General features: G+C 36.0%; 1 protein-coding gene across 1 annotated transcript; it reads right to left on the reverse strand.

Moving 5' to 3' along the window:
• Positions 1 to 332: 332 nt before the first annotated feature.
• LOC145041171 (uncharacterized) lies at positions 333 to 2,753 on the reverse strand. The gene is made up of 3 exons (XM_078989121.1): positions 1,905 to 2,753; positions 1,656 to 1,819; positions 333 to 909 (listed from the first exon to the last, which is right to left on the reverse strand). Exons 1-3 carry the CDS (start codon positions 2,599 to 2,601, stop codon positions 478 to 480), a joined length of 1,293 nt encoding a protein of 430 aa, XP_078845247.1. The 5' UTR covers positions 2,602 to 2,753; the 3' UTR covers positions 333 to 477.
• Positions 2,754 to 18,525: the final 15,772 nt, after the last annotated feature.

The raw sequence follows: 18,525 nt of genomic DNA on the forward strand, positions 1-18,525 counted from the left end.
CATACCACATAAGACCACATCCAATTACATTCTCTCTCTCCATCTCACTCTATCTCTCTACAATAAAATATACATTTTTTTATTTAAAAATAAAATGAATATAATAGTATATATCCCATGATTAGTGGTTAATATTAAGGTGATGGATACTCACCACTATGGAGATGGTGAACATGTGACACTCACCATTTTAGTAAAGATGGTCTAAGAAAAAACCACGTGGAAGCAAGTCCAACAACGTGGGGGGGTTTTGACGTTCGTATATCAATAAAAATAAATAAATAAAAACATTCATTTGTGGTAAAACAAAAAAGAAAGAGGGAAGGGTATCATTGGGAAAACAGGCAGGAGAATCGATTCCATGTTTAATATGTAGAGAGAATGATGTTTAGTCATTTTTTCACGATTTACCCAACAAGATTTAACTAGTTAAAAACTAAAACCCCTACACAAATCATCCCCAAGGGTACAAGTCAGTCAAGACTCTGCCATTTCAGCACCAGAAGGAGCATGATGGTTGCCGCCATTAGAGTAATGACCACCACCCCTGCCGCCTCCTCTTCCCCTACCACCACCATTGTAGTTCCTTGGGTAATAATTTCCTGGCTGCTCGTTGTACTGGTTCCGTCCACCGTTCTGGTAGGGCCCACCTCTGCCACCACTTCGACCACCACGCCCATTTCCATAACCACCTCTACGACCACCATTACCAACATTCCGACCACCACCACCTCCTCTTTGGTTGTGGTAGCTCCGGCGAGGTACATACTGTTCCTTGTTGTCAGCGCCACTAGGATGTGTTTCATTGGATATTTCAGCTGCTTCTTCAACCTTCTGAGAATCTTTGACTGGAATAGACTGCTCTTCTTCACCATTCTCATTTCTTTGGAAATTTGTAACATCATCTTCCTGCAAAAAAAAAAAAAAGATTTGTGTTATTATGGACTCAGTCTTCTAATAGTTAGGCTCCTAAGAAACTTAAGGTTGTAAGAATACAGAATACACACCATTGTTGAATGTTCATAAGCATTTAGTGTTATTGTTAACCATGTGTTATTTTTCTTAATTCTGACTGTTGAGGAATAATCACCAGTAGTATATAAGATTCACATTATTAAGATGAATGGTTAATATAAGTTGAACGACTCATGATTTAATGCATGTTCACATGTGTTAGTGATGATTGAGGGTAATATAGGCATATAACATTCTCCACTACTTTCAATAACAATTGGTTTTGATTTGGTCTATTTAAACTCATATATGTTGTATCAATTATAAAAACAACACCACATTAAAGAGTAGACCTTCATGGGAACTACAATGCTAAGCCCAAAATCACTAAGGAGAGAAAAGAAAAGAAGAGAAAGTAAGGAGAGAAAAGAAGAGAAAAGAAAGGAAAAAGAAATTGTCATTTGTGCTCCCGAGTTGAAGAGAAATGGAAGGAAAATTAAACATTTTGTTGTTTCTTTTCAAATCCTCCCAAATGGGGAGGAAAGGTAGGAGGGAAAGTTTTCCTTCCATTTCCTTCCACTTCCTTCCATTCTCTCTTGCTTTCCTCTCATTTCCTCCCATTACCTTTCTTTTCTCTCTTTAAGTTGAAATCGGGAGCGGGGTGTAAAAATCAGCACTAGAAAGAAACCCAAAGATTTTACCTTTTGATCATGTTGAGTAACTGAGTTTTCCACCTGCACTGGAACTTGGAAACCATAATTTCCAGCAGCTTCAGCAGCTACATCAGCAGTTACTTTCATCGCTGGTGTTATTCTGAAGAAATCTGACCCGATGATTTTTGCTAACTTCTCTCTCAACGCAGCATCTGTAATGAGTAAAGACCATGTGTCAATGAATATAAACTCATTCACATAAACAATGTAGTTAGGCAAAATAAGATTTCATCTTACAAGTAACATCAGAGTTCGAATCAATAGGTTGTTCAGACTTGGAAAGCCAAAGCTTTGCGTGTTCAATGCATCTTTGTAATGCATTCTGGTGTGAAAAACTCGAATCTCTAGGTCTCGAAATCAACAGAGAACCCATCATTGAGATCAAATCCAAATCCCTCTCTCCTAGCATTACAGCAGCGGCGTCATCGGTAACATAATCGTACGTCAAGCAACAGTTCCTCTCGTGCGTCTTTGTGAGCATAATCGAACTGAAATCACTCTGAGATTTCACATCAAACATACTGCCGAAGTAAATCAAACTCAATAGATCCTCAACAAGCAAATCACTCTGCGGCGCCGCTACATTTTCCGCACTATCTAGGGTTTTACTTATATTATCACCATCAACTTCCTTACCATTGTTCTCGGATGCTTCGACTTGACGGTGCTTGATAGCAAGATTGATCTCTTCATCAATGGCGACGGATAAAGGCTGACGAAACTTCTCGAGCTCGTCGACAGCGGCGACGATCGCAGGTTTTGATTTGAGAAGTTCTTCTTGCTCTTTGTTTTTGATGACGGATTTCCCTTGAGAAACTGATTCCTCAAGCTGAGCGATACGGTTGAGTTTTTTCCTTAGGTTACGAATGCGCTTGTTAATGAGAGTCAGGACTGGTCCATCTGTGACATCAGAAGCCGCCGCGGCTGACGCCATTGTGTTGGGTGTACGACTAGGGAGTAGGGAATTAGTATGGAGGTTTGCCCCACCGTAGACGGCGGTGTGAGAGTGGGGCGAGGGTTTTTAGTAGGGTTTGGAGAGGAAGATGGAAGAGGTTGGGGAACTTAAAAAGGCCTTGGGAGAGTGGATCATCCCGGGAGTTTTTCTAATTGAAGAGTGTTAAAAGTTATTTTAGTTTTAAACCCTACATTTTAATAAAATACACTTACATACCTTAAATTCATTCAATTACAACTGTGTGTTCTTCGGAGACCTTTTGTATCTTCTTAGTTCTTATGGACTTTTTAGAAAAAACGAATTTTTTTGGTTTTTTTAAAATATTATTTGGTGTTTACCAAACAATTTTTTAACATTCGAAAAATCAATAAATTAATAAGCCATGTTTGATAATAGAGGTACTGAGTGGCCTGGTCAGTATTTTTTTTAAAGTAAGCCAAATAATTTTTAAAATATTAACGAGTGATAAAATTTTTCAAATGATAATAAAATATAACTATATATGCATTATAAACTAAATGTTTATTTAAGTTACACACGTTGTTGTGTTATATTATTAAAATAATCTAAAATTGAGTCTAATCGAGATATGCAACAATGTTTTCCCTTCTATTAAATTTGAAGTTTTGAATGAGATATATCATATCACAACCATATATCTTTTATTTAACAGAAATATATATTGTACCTATCATATATATGTAACCTTAAATTTGTGTGGGTGGATTAATGTTTACTCTTGCACCTATATGGCTACGCCCCTAGGGTACTGTATTTGTTTCTTTTGCATAATTGGGTAATTGAAAGCAAGACTATATCATATAATCTTATACCTTTTGAGTTGGAAAGTAATTGCGATTTTTATCTAACTAATACCAATCTTTAATGCATAGTATCATATTGTGTTGTCAATGTTATTGAGTAGACCTTTCTCCATAAGAAAACTTTGATTTGTATTCCATAGAGATTGAAAACTGTAATATAATCGGTTAGATCGAAACAAAAATAAAATATAATATCTTATTTATGGTTTTTGAAAGCATAAAAATCATAACATATATTCTCCTAAGGCTGTGGGCAGTGGTCACAGCCACCACCAGCCAACTTTGCGCCACACATATATTTTTACCATTTCACAACCAACCCATTAGGTTGTGGAAATGATGTTCACCAATAGGTTAATAGTGAAGGGGCAAAAACGAGAGAAAGAGAGAAAATATGAGATAACAGTGAATGAACCAATCAAAAGGCCTGTCTTGTTATGTCTTCCTATCCATTAGAAGTCACTCCACAACCAAACCACCGATACACAAGGCGGTGTTCATCGGTGCGTTAGTGTGTCACATGTATGCCACATAGGAAACTCACACGTGGGTTCATACCCACTCCGTATAGCTTAATCGAAAAATAAGGACAATTTTTGTTTGTATCTAAAAATTTGAAGCGTGTGATTATTAGATTATCATGATCCTTTAAAATAGATAGATTGCTTTTTACAGAGGACAAAAAACTACACCAATTTGTCTCATTTGAAAACAACCAAAATGCAAGTAGACATTTGGGCCACAAATGGAAAGTAAATGTGTCTTTAGTCCATTTACAACCATTGAGAGCCCAAATCCTATTGAAAACAAATACCACTAGAGATCGGGCTTCTTTATGTGCTTGTTTCGTTTTGTTGAAAGAAAACTATTCTCATTTCTCATTAGTCATCTCAATATAGACATTTAAAAGATATTTTAGATGTATATGAGTTATTCCTCAATGAAAGACACACATTTGTCTGACATGTGAAATTATTTTTATATATCATACTTACACCGTAATAGTTGTCTATTGACATAACTCCCAAATTGTATATATAAGAAACACGGCGTCTTTGTCATGTTATTTTCCTGTTCAAAATTTTTGACCCGATAATAACATGTAACATCGTGTACATGTTCAAAAGCCGTGTACATATAGTTGCATTCTAAGTTATTTTTTGTTGTGTTACTTGTGTTTAAATTATTTTTTTTACAAGAACTTACATATAACATTATTATAATGTTTTTTTTTTGTTTCGTGTTACCATGTTTGTTGTGTTTTTATTGATTTCTTTTCGTGTTAATGAATAAAAACATACTATCATGTTGTATCGTGTTGGGGTTAAGAAAATGTAACTTTTATTGTGTCATGTTAGGTAAAAATACGAAGCAAATGCACGATTTTCCACTGCTACCTATAATTGATAAAACCTTAAAATACTGATTTTTCAACCATCTCTATTGATTCACATCAAATAGGTACTCAGAGGCCTTTCAAACCATGAAACAAAGTTTTTCAAGACAGCTCGTCCGGAATTCAACCAGAGGAACCCTAACCCATACGTGTTATTTGCTTGAACCCTAAATGTCAACACAACACGAAGTATGACAAATCTTAATATTAAAAATTGAGCAATTCATGATTCAATCCATATATTTGGCAAAGTCATGCATCTTGGGAGGACGATGATTATTTAATAAAAAATAATTTTAAAAAAATAAATTCATATTTATAAATATTACTTTACAAATCTTTAAAATAGTCTCTATGTTTTTTTTAATTGCGTTCGGTCCTTAACTTTTTAGGTCATCAACGATGGTCCTTGTAGTTAAAACTTTTAATGGTTGGTCTTTTTATCTAACTTCGTTATTTTTTCTATTAAGTTAAAACAAGTGAGGTTAAAAACGTCTTTTCCATACCATGTGGACCATACATTCTAGCACATCCTTATTTTCTGTAAAGACAAAACTGCAAAAATGGTCCCTGTGGTATACATTTTTTTGGGGTTTTAGTCCAAACCCCGACTTTTTTGGATTGGTGGTCCTTTTGAGCTAGTTTTGTTGCGGATTTGGTCCCTCGATAAATTGAAATGACATTAATGCCCTTGGGGATTTATTTTCTATTTTTAAAATCATTTTTTTATTTTTAATAATTATTTATTCATTTTAATAATTAAAAAAATGTGAGGACCCACCTCTCTCTCTCTCTCTCTAGAAAAAGAAATACACCCAATTCCCCTGACCCCCATCTTCTTCCATCTTCCATCTTCTTCCTTCTTCCACCTTCGTCCTTTATTGTTTTTCTTTTAACAGACCTTGTTTCAACAAAACGAAAATCAAGAGAGAAAAAACCATCGTCTCTCCTCCATAAACTATCATTCTCTGCCTCACAACTCTACATCTATATGTTTTTGTGTATACCTACATCAGTGTATTTGGTCTCTGATTTGGCCCTTTTATCCCCGATTTCGTTCCAGTTACATTGGATGGACTTTAACTTGTTGGTTTGAAGTTGTTTTTGTATATAATGTTGTTTATTGGAAAACCTTGGTAGTGATTCCAACAAGTGTCAACTGGTGGAGCTTGTGAAAGACCTAAGATCCGACACAAATGAAGGAGGTGGCGGCTAGTGTGATTTACCTCGGTGGAAATAAGGAGGGCGGTCGAAGCAGTGGGTCACGACAAGGAGAGGGTGAAGTGGGCTGAGAAAGACGGTGGCAGTCGGTGGTGCTCGCTCCGGCGACTCCTGCTGCTTCTCTTTATTTATTCCAACGAGGTCGACAAATGAGAGACGAGGGGAGAATGAGTAAGGGTCGGGGATGTTTGGAGGATGTTTGGGGATGTTGTACTCGACAAAATAAACACGGTGGTGGTGGCTTTTTACCATGACAGCGGGGAGTGGCGGAGGGATATGCTATAGTGGCCGGCATCGGTGGTTCTTGCTTGTAAGTGAAGAAGAAGGAAGGGGAAGGATGGTCCGGTGAGAGAGAGAGAGAGAGAGAGAGAGAGAGAGAGTGGGCCCTTTTTATTATTAAAATAATTATTAAAATAAATAAATAGATATTATATTAAGAAAAATCAAAGAAAAATGAAAAATAAATACCCAAAGGGTATTACAGTCATTTCAGTTTACTGAGGGACCAAATCCGCAATGAAACTAGCTCAAAAGGACTACTAATCCAAAAAAGTCGGGGTTTTGACTAAAACCCCAAAAAAATGTATACCACAGGGACCATTTTTGCAATTTTGTCCTTATCGACATTCAGTCTCATATGAGACAAAAAAAAAAAAAGAGGAAATCAGTCCAAATAAATCCAAAATAAAGCAAATTTACATGAATATCATTTATATTAAGGGGAGCTTCTATGAATCTATGATGATTTCCAACGAAATTTTTGGGGAAAAAAAAACAAAAGGTAGAATATGGTGATGAGTAAAAACCAGATCACAACTTCTTTAAATCATCTAAAAACAATTATTTTCTTAAAAATTATGTTAAAGAAGTGAATCTCACTGGTAGAACACAGTAATGAACGAACACAAATTTCTAAATTCCTCATCTAATCCCTAACAAAAAAGATTCATGTGTAGAAGGAAAAGGTAGTAAGATGTGGGAGCATACAATATGCACTAAAGAAGTGAATCCCAACTACACTAAGATTATACCCAGAGGACATCTCTCCTAGTTTTCGCATTTATATCCACAAAAATATCCATTTATTAAAAAAAAAAATACCTACTGCGATGATCTCGACTTTCTCGGTGGTGACAGCTTTCTGGCGGGATCAAACGCCGAAACTGGATTTTTTTCTTCTTCATATTCTTATCTTTATCCTGTTAATACATACTGAATTGAGTTTTCATGACGATTCATAGGGGTTATGAATGGAAGATTGGTATAAAAAATCGAAAGAGAACGGAAGTAAAACTACTCAACGTGAATTTCTGGAGAAGCTATCGGTTACTTTCTATATTACGGATTTTCTATACTACGAGTGATCAGATTACAAGTGCAGTTTTAGCCTTGTATTATTGTAATTTTCTTGGTGTTAATAAAATCTCGCTCCCTCGTTAGCTTGTGGATGTAGGTTAGATTATAGCGAACCACGCTAAAATATTGTGTTCATTTTTCGTTTGCAATTTTAGTAGCGTTTATCTACGAGTATTACCGAGATCGTTTATTGTTTTGTCCGAAGTGCTTAACTTTTTTTTTTTGCGTTCCCAACAAACTGGTATCAAAGCTATGGCTAAAGATGGCAAGGTTAAGATCAACAAATTTGATGGTATAGATTTTGGTTTCTGGAAAATGAAAATCGAAAATTATCTCTACCAGAAGAAGTTACACCTACCATTGTGTGAAAGTAAATCAGAAGCGTTAGAACATGAGGAATGGAACCTATTGGATCGGCAAGCTCTTGGTGTAGTTAGACTGTCACTGGCAAAGAACGTTGCTTATAATATTGTCAATGAAAGAACAACTTTTGGGCTACTCAAGGCGTCGTCTAACATGTATGAAAAACCCTTGGCGGAAAATAAGGGTTTTTTGGTCTGACAGTTGGTAAATCTGAAGACGAAGGAGGGTAGCTCAGTGACAGACCATGTGAATGAATTCAACTCAATAATATCAAGATTGATATATGTGATATTGGATTTAAGGATGAAGTCATGGCGTTGTTACTATTATCATCGGTGCCCGATAGTTGGTTCGATATAGTGATGACAGTTAGTAGTTCAATCGGAGGTGTTAAGTTATCATTCAAAGGTATCCACAATTTAATCCTTTGTGAGGATTGTAATGTCCGTGTTTCTGGGCTAAGCATTAATGATGATGTAATAGTCTAGGTCAACCATTGTAACTTGTTTTAAAGTAATAAAGATGAATTACTTGAATATTATGTGAATTATGTGTTTTTGTGCGCTTATTACTTGTTTATAATAATATAATAAAGACAAAACTTCAAAAGTGGTCCCTGTGGTTTTCAAAAAATATAAAGTTTAGTCCCTAAGTTCAAAAAACCTCACAGATTGTCCCTGTGGTTTCAAAACTTTTAACATTTGGTCCTTCCGGCTCATTCCGTTAGCATTTCACCGTTAACTCATTTTTTAATTTTATATTGCAGGGGTAATTTCGTCATTTCAGTTATAACCTTCTCTCTTTAATATGAAATGATTACCTATTGCTTGCATGTCACTACCCGTCCCTCTCCCAAGAAGATAACCAGTTACATTTGTATTCATCGGGTTCATTCCCATCGTAGAAGCAAGAACAAAAATTGGGATTTAGGGTTTTAAGCTGCAAGAATTGCAATGGTGCTATCAATATGGTGTTTTCGAGAAAATTTTGTAACCATGGAGGACTTAGGAAAAAGATACGGTACAATACTACAACAAATTTTGTTTTTTCTTGGTCAATTATGTTCACGTAGAGAAATCATTGATTTTACTCTTTTTTTTGTGTTTGCAGAAGGATATGACAACTATTTCATGTTGAAGATACAATACAGTGGTATCTTCACCAAAGCACCTGGAAGGAAATACGTTGATGGTGTTGTAGCATATGTAGATGATGGTGACAGTAATTTATTTTGAGTTCATGAGCTTGAAGACATGGTCCGAGAACTAGGGTACAAAACTGAGCAAACCCTTTACTACCATTTATGTATCCCTGAATACCCTTTGGACTATGGCTTATTGACTTTAGGTAATGACCAAGATGTACTTAAAATGGTATCATCTATCCCTAAACACAAACTTATTAGGGTGTATATTGAAACTGGCCAGACAAGAGTAGCTAGTTATTACAAGTCTCCTTCTAAAGTTGTTATTGAAGAGTTGGAGCCTGATAGTGTGTCACCTGAAATGAATTGAAAGAAACCTTGTAGGAGAGAAGCAAGATCATGTAGTAGAAAGCTTGATCTAAACAAGTCTATGAACTCTGATTATGAGCAGTCACAAGTATTAGATGTTGATGAAGGGTATGATTACTCAAAGAGTATTATGCCATTTATAAGGTCACAAGCTAGCAAAAAAAGTCATGTCATTCAAGAGGAAGTGGTGAATCATGAACTTGAAACTCAAGAAGAAGTGATCACTAGTGCAGTTGAATTCGAAGAACCATTGGGAACTTACCATGTACAAGAACCAAGTTGTCAAGCTGATAATGGAGCTAATACTGCAAAAGTTGATGACTATGAACCATTTATAGAGGATTACTCACTTTATGTTGATTATGATGTTGAGTTTAATGTTCAAACTTCATTTGAATAACATCCAGAAGTGGATTATCTAGAGGGTATGGTGAGTGATGATAATGGAGAGGCTTTCTATTCTGAGAGTAGCCATGGTTCTGAGGATAGCGGAGATGATTCTGATGACAGTGAATTCAATGTGTATGAGTCTAACATACAATTTGATGTAGATGTAGACATGAGGGAATTCCATAATGTTGTTGACGTAGATGAACATGGAATCTTGAACAATCATTCAAAATATGAAGGGAATGCCATGGTTGATGATGAGTTGGAAGTTATTGCCACCGATGATTATCAATTTGCAGGATTTCATGAAGATGATAGGAAGAGACTGCTAGAAGAGTTGAGTAAGTCAAGTACATGCTCACATGGAGAGGTTCATGTAAAACCATTTCAAATTGGCCAGGTCTTCAAAACCAATCGTGATGTTAAAAACTACATGAACTCACACGCTATACAAACAAGGAGGTCTATATACCTAGCAAAAAATGACAAGATCTGGATTAGGGTGAAATGTAAAGGTGTTGTAATTAAGCCATCTAAAGTAGTTGATGGTGGTGGGCCCTCAATTAGAATTAGGGCAAAGTGCAAGGGTAAAGATGTAATTGCCAATAAATGTACATGTCCATGGGCAGTCCAAATATCGAGGGCTAATGAAAATCATGATTGGTTGGTGAAAACAGTGCAGGATGAGCATAAATGTTTGCAAACAAGGGTGGTTAAAGCTTGCACTTCCAGATACGTAGCAAACTTAATTGTTCAACAAATTCAGAGTAACCCTAAAATTCCAGTGAAAGCTTTACACGAAGAGTTGTGCAAGAAACTAGAGGTAGGAATGTCATTGCAAAAGGTTACTAGGGCAAAGTCAATGGTTGAACGTACCATTAGTGGGGACTACCAAGTACAGTAAGGATTTTTGAGGGATTATGTGTTGGAGCTACTCAACACTAATCCTGGTACAACAGTTCGGATTGATGTGTATCCATAAACCTCCCTATCTATTACCACAAGAACTTTTAGAAGATTATATGTCTGTGGGTGCATTGAAGTTAGGATTCAAATCTGGGTTAAGAGATTTTCTAGGTCTGGATGGTACTTTCATGAAGGGCCCTTACCCTGGGCAAGTGTTAACTGATGTAGGGTTGGACTCAAACAATGGCATATACCTTGTATCATATGCAGTGGTAGAGACAGAATCAACAAGTAGTTGGACCTGGTTCTTCGAACTGTTAGGAGAAGATCTGGATCTGGGAGCAAATTTAAACTTTACATTCATTTCTGATAGAAAAAGGTGTGTATCACCTAACTTCTTTTAGTGCCATTTCTAAATACATTTAGGTAACTAATGTTGCATACATTGACTTTTGTTTAGGGAATAATACCAGTAATGGAGAAGGTATTCCCTAGTACAGAACATAGGTTCTGTTTGAGGCATATCCAGGAAAACATGAAGAAACAATGGAAAGCAGAAGACTTAAGTGACCAGCTTTGGGAGTGTGGTAGAGAAACAACAGTCAATCATTTTAACAGAGTAATGGATGAGTTGCAGAAGATCAATGAAGAGGCTCATGCTTGCGTGTGTAAGATCCCAACAAACACTTGGGCTAAACCTCACTTTAGTGGTAAGTTTCTAGAAATTTATTGATAAATTTTAATCTTCCTTGTTGTGTGTTTACTATATGTGTAATTGTCATCTCTTAATATCTATTATTCAGGACGGGCACATACTGATTGTTTGTTGACTAACCTTTGTGAGGTATTCAATTCCAAGCTAGATGAAGGTAGGGATAAACCTATTATCACTTGCTTAGAGTATATTAGAGAGTATCTCATGAAGAGGTTATGTGTGGTGCAAAATGAAATAGATAAGTGTGAAGGACTTCTAACCCCTAATGCAACTACAGTGTTTGAAAAGATTAAGACTGATGCATCTAAGTATGTGGCTAAATACAATGGGGCAGGAAAGTACCAAGTAGCAAGCACATGGTAAGACCAATATGTGGTAAACTTGAATGACCAAAGTTGCAGTTGTAGGTTTTAGGAGATTACATGTTTCCCATGTAGACATGTTATTTGTGCTATATGGGAAAAAATTGAAAATGGTGAAAATTCCCCACATGTTGATGAATGGGTCCATCCTTGCTATAGGTTATTAACATGGAAATCCATGTACTTCAACAAAATTGATCCATTTAATGGAAGTTCAATGTGGCCTAAAAGTGACTGTCTATTCACTTTACTTCCACGAAAACATAAAACACAGGTTTGTATTTCAAGTAGACCAATTATATAGTAAACATGTGAACATGGAATGAATTCAATTTTAACTATAGTGTATCGATATGTGTAGGTTGGAAGGCCTAAGAAGAAGAGAAGGAGGGGTTTTGATGAGCCAAACAGCCAAGCTGGTAGACTGAGTAGGAAATATCTAGCAGTCACTTGTTCTAAGTGTCATAACAAAGGGCACAAATCCACATGTAAAGGGCAAGGAGGTAGTGGTGAAGTTGGAGGGGGCTGAAAAGTATTTTTTAGTAGTTAGACCTGGTGCTAGTGTTGTAGGTCTTTTGAAATTAATGTCATGTGTAATTGTTTGAAGATGTGTTAAGAACTTTTCAGGAATTGCATGTAATGCTTGTGTTGTAGGTCTTTTGAAACTTAAGTCAAGCTTGTGTTGTAGGTCTTTTGAAACTTAGTATGATGGTTGTGTTAAGAACTTTAAAATTTTGCATGTAATGGTGTGTATGCAGTATGCACATTTTGGTAATGAATTAATCTGTTTTGTGTACTACCCTTCACAAATCAATTAATAACATTATACATTTCAATTGCAAATCAAAACCATCTTGCATGAGCATTTACAATACATTTACCAATTGCATTTCAAAAACATTCAAGAAATTGAACAATCAACTATTACAAACTACATCCCATTACCATTACCATTACCACTCCATTTCACATTAATCTGATACATAAACCAAATACAACAACACCAATTCCAAAACCCCTACATAAAGTGACAGCAAAAAAACCCTATTCGTTAAAAAAAACCATGCAATGGTTGCAAACCAAAAACCAAAATTCCATTACCATCCAAACCTTCACAAGATACTTAGAGATTAAAATAATACCAAAAAAACACCCATGAACAAAACAACATCAGCTGGTAGTTCCATAATTCTGCACTTGCAATGGCAACCCTCTCTTCCAATCGGTTCATTGATCTTATCAAACCTGGAATCACCACCAATTCCCTAGCACACATAGGAGGATCAGACCATCGAAGGAACCCACATCTTGTATAGTTCCAAAATTGTCTTACAGGGTTACGATCCATCCATGAAGTGATCTTCATTGCTTCATTCCCATCTGCAAGTCACCATCTTTGAATCAGAAGCGATTAGATGTCGTGGGGGTGCAACGGTCGAGCAACAGTGGAAGGGAGAAGAGAGATGGCGGCTGATAAAGGTAAAGGGTTTACCCAAAAATCAGACATGCAATTTCTTTTAAAAAGAGAAGGTTACAACTGAAATGACGAAATTACCCCTACAATATAAAATTAAAAAATGAGTTAACGGTGAAATGATAACGGAGTGAGCCGGAATGACCAAATGTTAAAAGTTTTGAAACCACAGGGACCATCTGTGAGGTTTTTTGAACTTAGGGACTAAACTTGATATTTTTGAAAACCACAAGGTCCATTTTTGAAGTTTTGTCTATAATAAATAAAGGATAAAAATAAGCATAAAAAATAAAATGTTAGATAAACCCGATATCTATGAAGAAAGTTGTAGTGGTCGTGACAAGGATTTCAGAGATATAAAGAATGCCGAAATCCGAGTTATAACGAACAAGTTATGGTTTGTCGAAGTTTTGCGACAGAACCGACATGACATTGCGTGACGTAAATAGTGAATTTATGATAGAGGACTTTTTAGCCCTATCGATCTAAACAAAATTCATAGTGTTCGTTAAACCAATGCCATGCATAAAAAGAACGCCCAAATCTGACTTCGTATGAGGAACTTATGATTTTTCTAAATTTCGGATCGGCAGTGCACGACCCGAAGTTCGAATAGTAGATCGGTCAATTTTTGGCCGACACAACCTAAACGAAAACAGACATCAGATGAAGAAGTTATGAATTTTTAACGGACTTTATAGTCCCGGCCTGTTAAAAATAAAAGTATTAAAATAGAATCAAAATTAGCCGATGGAGTCTAAATGAAAGTTGTAAAGTATAGTCTCACCTACGCGTGAGTACAAAGAACGTTGGAGATGGAGCTCGTATACAAAAGTTATGAATTTTAGAAGTCGATACGAGAAATTGTAAGCTGATGTGAGGGGTACGCCCAACGTACCTTCAGATGCCTTGCATACTGAAGTACACCCTGTGTACGAGGAGGAGTACGCTGCACGATTTGACTTCTCCTGCGGTCCAAAATAAGCCACAATGCTCCACCAAATATCTGACGCTTGTTACTACGCCCCGCGTAGATCCGAGGAACGCCCCGCGTACTGCGAGGCCTCGACACTATAAAAGGGGGTGCGAGGCAGCCACATTTCTCACACTTTTAAGCTATCTCTTTCTCACTCTACTCTCTCTCTCTCTCTCTCTCTCTAAGTTACTCTAATTCACCCCGAAGCCTAGGAAACCTCCCTAGCATTAGAAGAAAGCCCCGGAGCGTCCGAAGGCTCCAAGAAAAAGAGTTTTTTTGGTTTGAAACTCTACCCGCGCGGAGCCCGGTGTTCAAGCAAACTTTCTGGTTTCATTAGAGAAGATTATTTTAAGAAGCGAAGTGTTATCCGAATCACTCATTATCAGGTGAGCGTATAGCCATTTTCATCTTACACATAGATATAAAGTATTTTATATACATTACGTGCTGTGTGTATCTATAAATGTTGTCTGTTTACCTAAGATGTTTGTTGGATGAGATATCTATACCTTTTTCTTTTCATATATGAATTTCTTCCTTCATATCTAAACATTTTCTTCCAGATCTGAACTTTCTTGTTTAGATCTAGATTTTTCCTTCAGATATAAACTTGTTCTCTTTAGATCTAAGACTTTTTCCTCAGATCTGTATGGTATATGTATTTTTGTCAGATCTAAACCTTTTCTTTCATATCTGAACTTTTTCCTTCAGATCTAGACTGTCTCACTTCATATCTGAACTTTACAGATCTAAAACCAATATATGGATGATTTATACTTGAGATCTATTTTAAATGAAAGATAAAAACTCCGTTTTCATATCTAAGTTGTATATGTGTTTTACATGTAGGGTAAAATATGAGTAGATGAAATAGTTGGTGTGTGATGAAATAAAATGATGAGAGGCCTCGATGTTGATGTTGATCCAGTCATCTAGCGGAGTATGAATGATGAGCACAAACTTTTCTAGGAAGTCCAGTAGAACGCTGGCAGGCTTGCAACCTGTAGGTGTTTGTGAACGATGTGTTCACCAATGTACTCCATCCCCCCATGGTTGCCTTACGGACACTTATGACTGAGGAATCCCCTTAGCAGCAGTGTCCATCCTGATGAAATTCCATAGGATAGGTCCCTTATTGTGACATTCCCAAAATCACGGCCAGAAAAGACTGGTTTAATTTATGCTTTTAAAATAATTTCAAAGTAATCCTCTGATTAAAACAGTTGCGTAATTTGTTCCCAAAACGAAATATGATAAAACTAAGATTTACCAAAGCATTTCTTAAAGAAATGTATTTTTCATTATATTACAATACTTGGGATGTCATGTTCCGATAAACAGACCAAAAGCATAAACATTTCAATACAGACCTTACAACAGTTATTTACAACAACAGGTCTATAATCCAAAATATCCTGACAAATCATCCAACTTATGCTCTGGCGCAACTACCTGTAATACAAAGAAACTGAGTGGGTCAGGCTTGGGAGCCTGGTGAGCATATAAGGCTTTCAACTCACAATAAATAATTAATTTAATTTCATCAACCAACAATAACCCAATTACTCATTCCCGTTATTCTCACTTTACGTCCCTAAAACAACTAACACAAGGGACCTAGTCTTAGAATATTTCATCGGGGCGACAACACATAATTCAGGGGTTTCTTAGCAATATATGTCAAATAAGGCAACCATGAGGGGGATGGAGTACATCGAATGAACACCCAAGTTCATTATCACCTACAGGTGGCGAGCCTGCTAGCGTTCCAAAGGACTGCAGAAAAGTTTGTGGTCGTCATCTAAACTCCGCTAGATGACTGAATCAAAAACAACATCGAGGTCTCTCATCTGTTTATCACACATTAACTATCTACCCATGTTCTACCCAACATATTAGTAGATAAAAATATATATTTTTATACATAGTTTAAAACCTGTATAGCATTCTCATTCAATACATATTCCAAACAACAGATGAGACACATACACATAACACGCATTTCATAGTGAATAAATCATATCTGTGAGATAAAAGAAAATGAATATACATTCACACATATAACAACAAAATATACACATAACACGTATTTCATATAAAATACTTCATAATTGTGTGTTAGAAGAAAGTGACTATACATTCACTTGATCGGAAGATGATTGGACAACACTACGGCTTGTAGAAGTAGTATTCTTCGGTAGATCTGAAAGATCTTCACAAAAACCGGGCTTCTCGTGGGAAGAGCTTCGGCTCGGGAGTTTTACTTCTCGATATCTTCGGGGCTTCGGGACTTGCTTCGGGTCTCGGGAATGATACCGGGGTATCGGGATATTTCTAGCACGCCAAACGAGGTAAAAACGCGAGAGAAGGAAAGAAAATAGCAACTGAAACTGGCAGCCTCGACTTCCTTTTATATGGTCTAGATCCTCGATTTACGCCGGGCGTAGATGAGACTATAATCTACAACTTTCATTTGGACTCCGTCGGTTAATTTTGAATTTATTTTTATTATTTATTTTTAGTAGGTCGGGACAGGAAAACTCCGTTATAAATTCATAACTTCTTCATCTGACGTCCGTTTTTGCCTGTCTTTTTATCGTTTCACTACTATTAACGAGATTTTCGATTCTCGTTTAGATTGTTTCGGCTAAAAACAGCTCGATCTCAAATCGAGTATTCGGACTACATACTACTAAGTCGAAACTTCGGAAAATCATAACTTCCTCATACGAAGTCAGATTTGGGCGTTATTTTTATGCATGCTCTCGGTTTAACGAGCTATATGACTTTCGTTTATATCACTAATGCTAAATATCGCTCTAACGTAAATTTCACTTTTTACGTCATTCAACATCGTCGGTTCTGTCGCGAAACTTCGACAAGTCATAACTTCTTCGTTATAACTCGGATTTCGACATTCTTTATATCTCCATAATCCTTGTTTCAACCACTACATATTCATGCAAAGATATCGGGCTTATCTCACACTTTAATTTTGATGTTTATTTTATTCTTAATTCATTAAATTATAAGAATTAAGAAAATAAACACATAATTCATATAATCTCCCTATCTAATAAAAGAGTAGTTTGTTTGTCATGTGTCACAATGTTAAGCATTGTAATTAATATCATGACACTTGTCAATCTATTGACACTTGTATTTAATATCATGACACATGTCAATTTATTAATTCTCCATTTCAAATTTCAAATTTCAAATTTCAAATTTCAAATTTTAAATCACATTTTAATTATATCAAATTAATAATATTAGAATAAAAATAAAATAAAATTTATACAAATTATAATAAAATAAAATTTATACAAATTATAAGATGATATATTTTATATACTTATTTGAATCAACGATTATAATTTTATATATAACTAAAAAATATATTTTAATTAATAAGTTATTTAAAATTATTAATTAATAGTTTTGAGTTTTTACTTAAAAAGTTTAATTAATTTTTTAACCGTGGATCCCACGGGTTATAAACTAGTTCACATAATACTTAAATATTTCGTCATTAATACTTCAAAAAGGGTTACAATGGTTAACCTAGACTATTATATTAACAATAATGCCTAGCCTGGAAACGCGGGTGTTACACTTATACTAGATGCTTTAGGGACGTAAGGTGAGGATAACGGGAATGGGTAATCGGGTTTAATGATTGTTGAAGATAATAAACTTATTTATTGTGGGTTGAAAAACCTATGTGCTCACTAGGCTCCCCAGCCTGAACCACTCAGTTTCTTGAATTTTCACATCGGGTTCTATTTCAAGCTTTTGCACATTCAAGATAAATCATGGGGGTTCGTTCACAAATACAGTATCTAGAAGGTCATACATAGATGGGCTTGTGGGTCACTTTTATTTTATGGACATGGATGTGTTTTCAGTCCATGAGTTAGATGATATGGTTGCAGTTTTAAGGTATAATGATGGAGGTATAATGTTTTACCATTTCATGATCCCAGACACAAACTTGGATAGTGGATTGTTACCCCTTGGCACCGATCAGGAAGTCATTCAGGTGGCAAGGTATGTGCTTAATTATAAGGAAATTAATTTGTACATCGAGCATGGAAATACTAGAGTAGTCCCTTACTTTAAGTCCCCATTGAAGGTTCGTATTGAGGAAGTTCAAGGGAACCGTTCTCCTGAAATGAATATGGTTATCATTTGGGTCATGTAGTAAAAAGTTGGATTTGAATGAGTCCACTGATTTGTCAAAGTTGATTGTACCATATAAACATGTGATCAACAAAAACACACTCAGTTGATCGAGAGAGTGATCCCTTTAAGGGGTACAATTTGAGGATAACCATGGTAAGAAAGCTGTTGACACAGGGGATGATCACCAACCGAAGGGGGATGTTGATCCAGTGGATGATTATG

The sequence above is a fragment of the Lactuca saligna genome, chromosome 4 (assembly GCF_052625555.1).
Source record: "Lactuca saligna cultivar CGN05327 chromosome 4, ASM5262555v1, whole genome shotgun sequence".
Classification (NCBI taxonomy): Eukaryota; Viridiplantae; Streptophyta; class Magnoliopsida; order Asterales; family Asteraceae; genus Lactuca; species Lactuca saligna.

Coding starts and splice junctions, on each gene's coding strand:
- LOC145041171 (XM_078989121.1), bottom strand. CDS start 2,601: ATGGCGTCAGCCGCGGCGGCTTCTGATGTCACAGATGGACCAGTCCTG. Junction 1,820..1,904: donor TTCGAACTCTGATGTTACTT/GTAAGATGAAAT, acceptor TACTCATTACAG/ATGCTGCGTTGAGAGAGAAG. Junction 910..1,655: donor TTACTCAACATGATCAAAAG/GTAAAATCTTTG, acceptor TTTTTTTTGCAG/GAAGATGATGTTACAAATTT.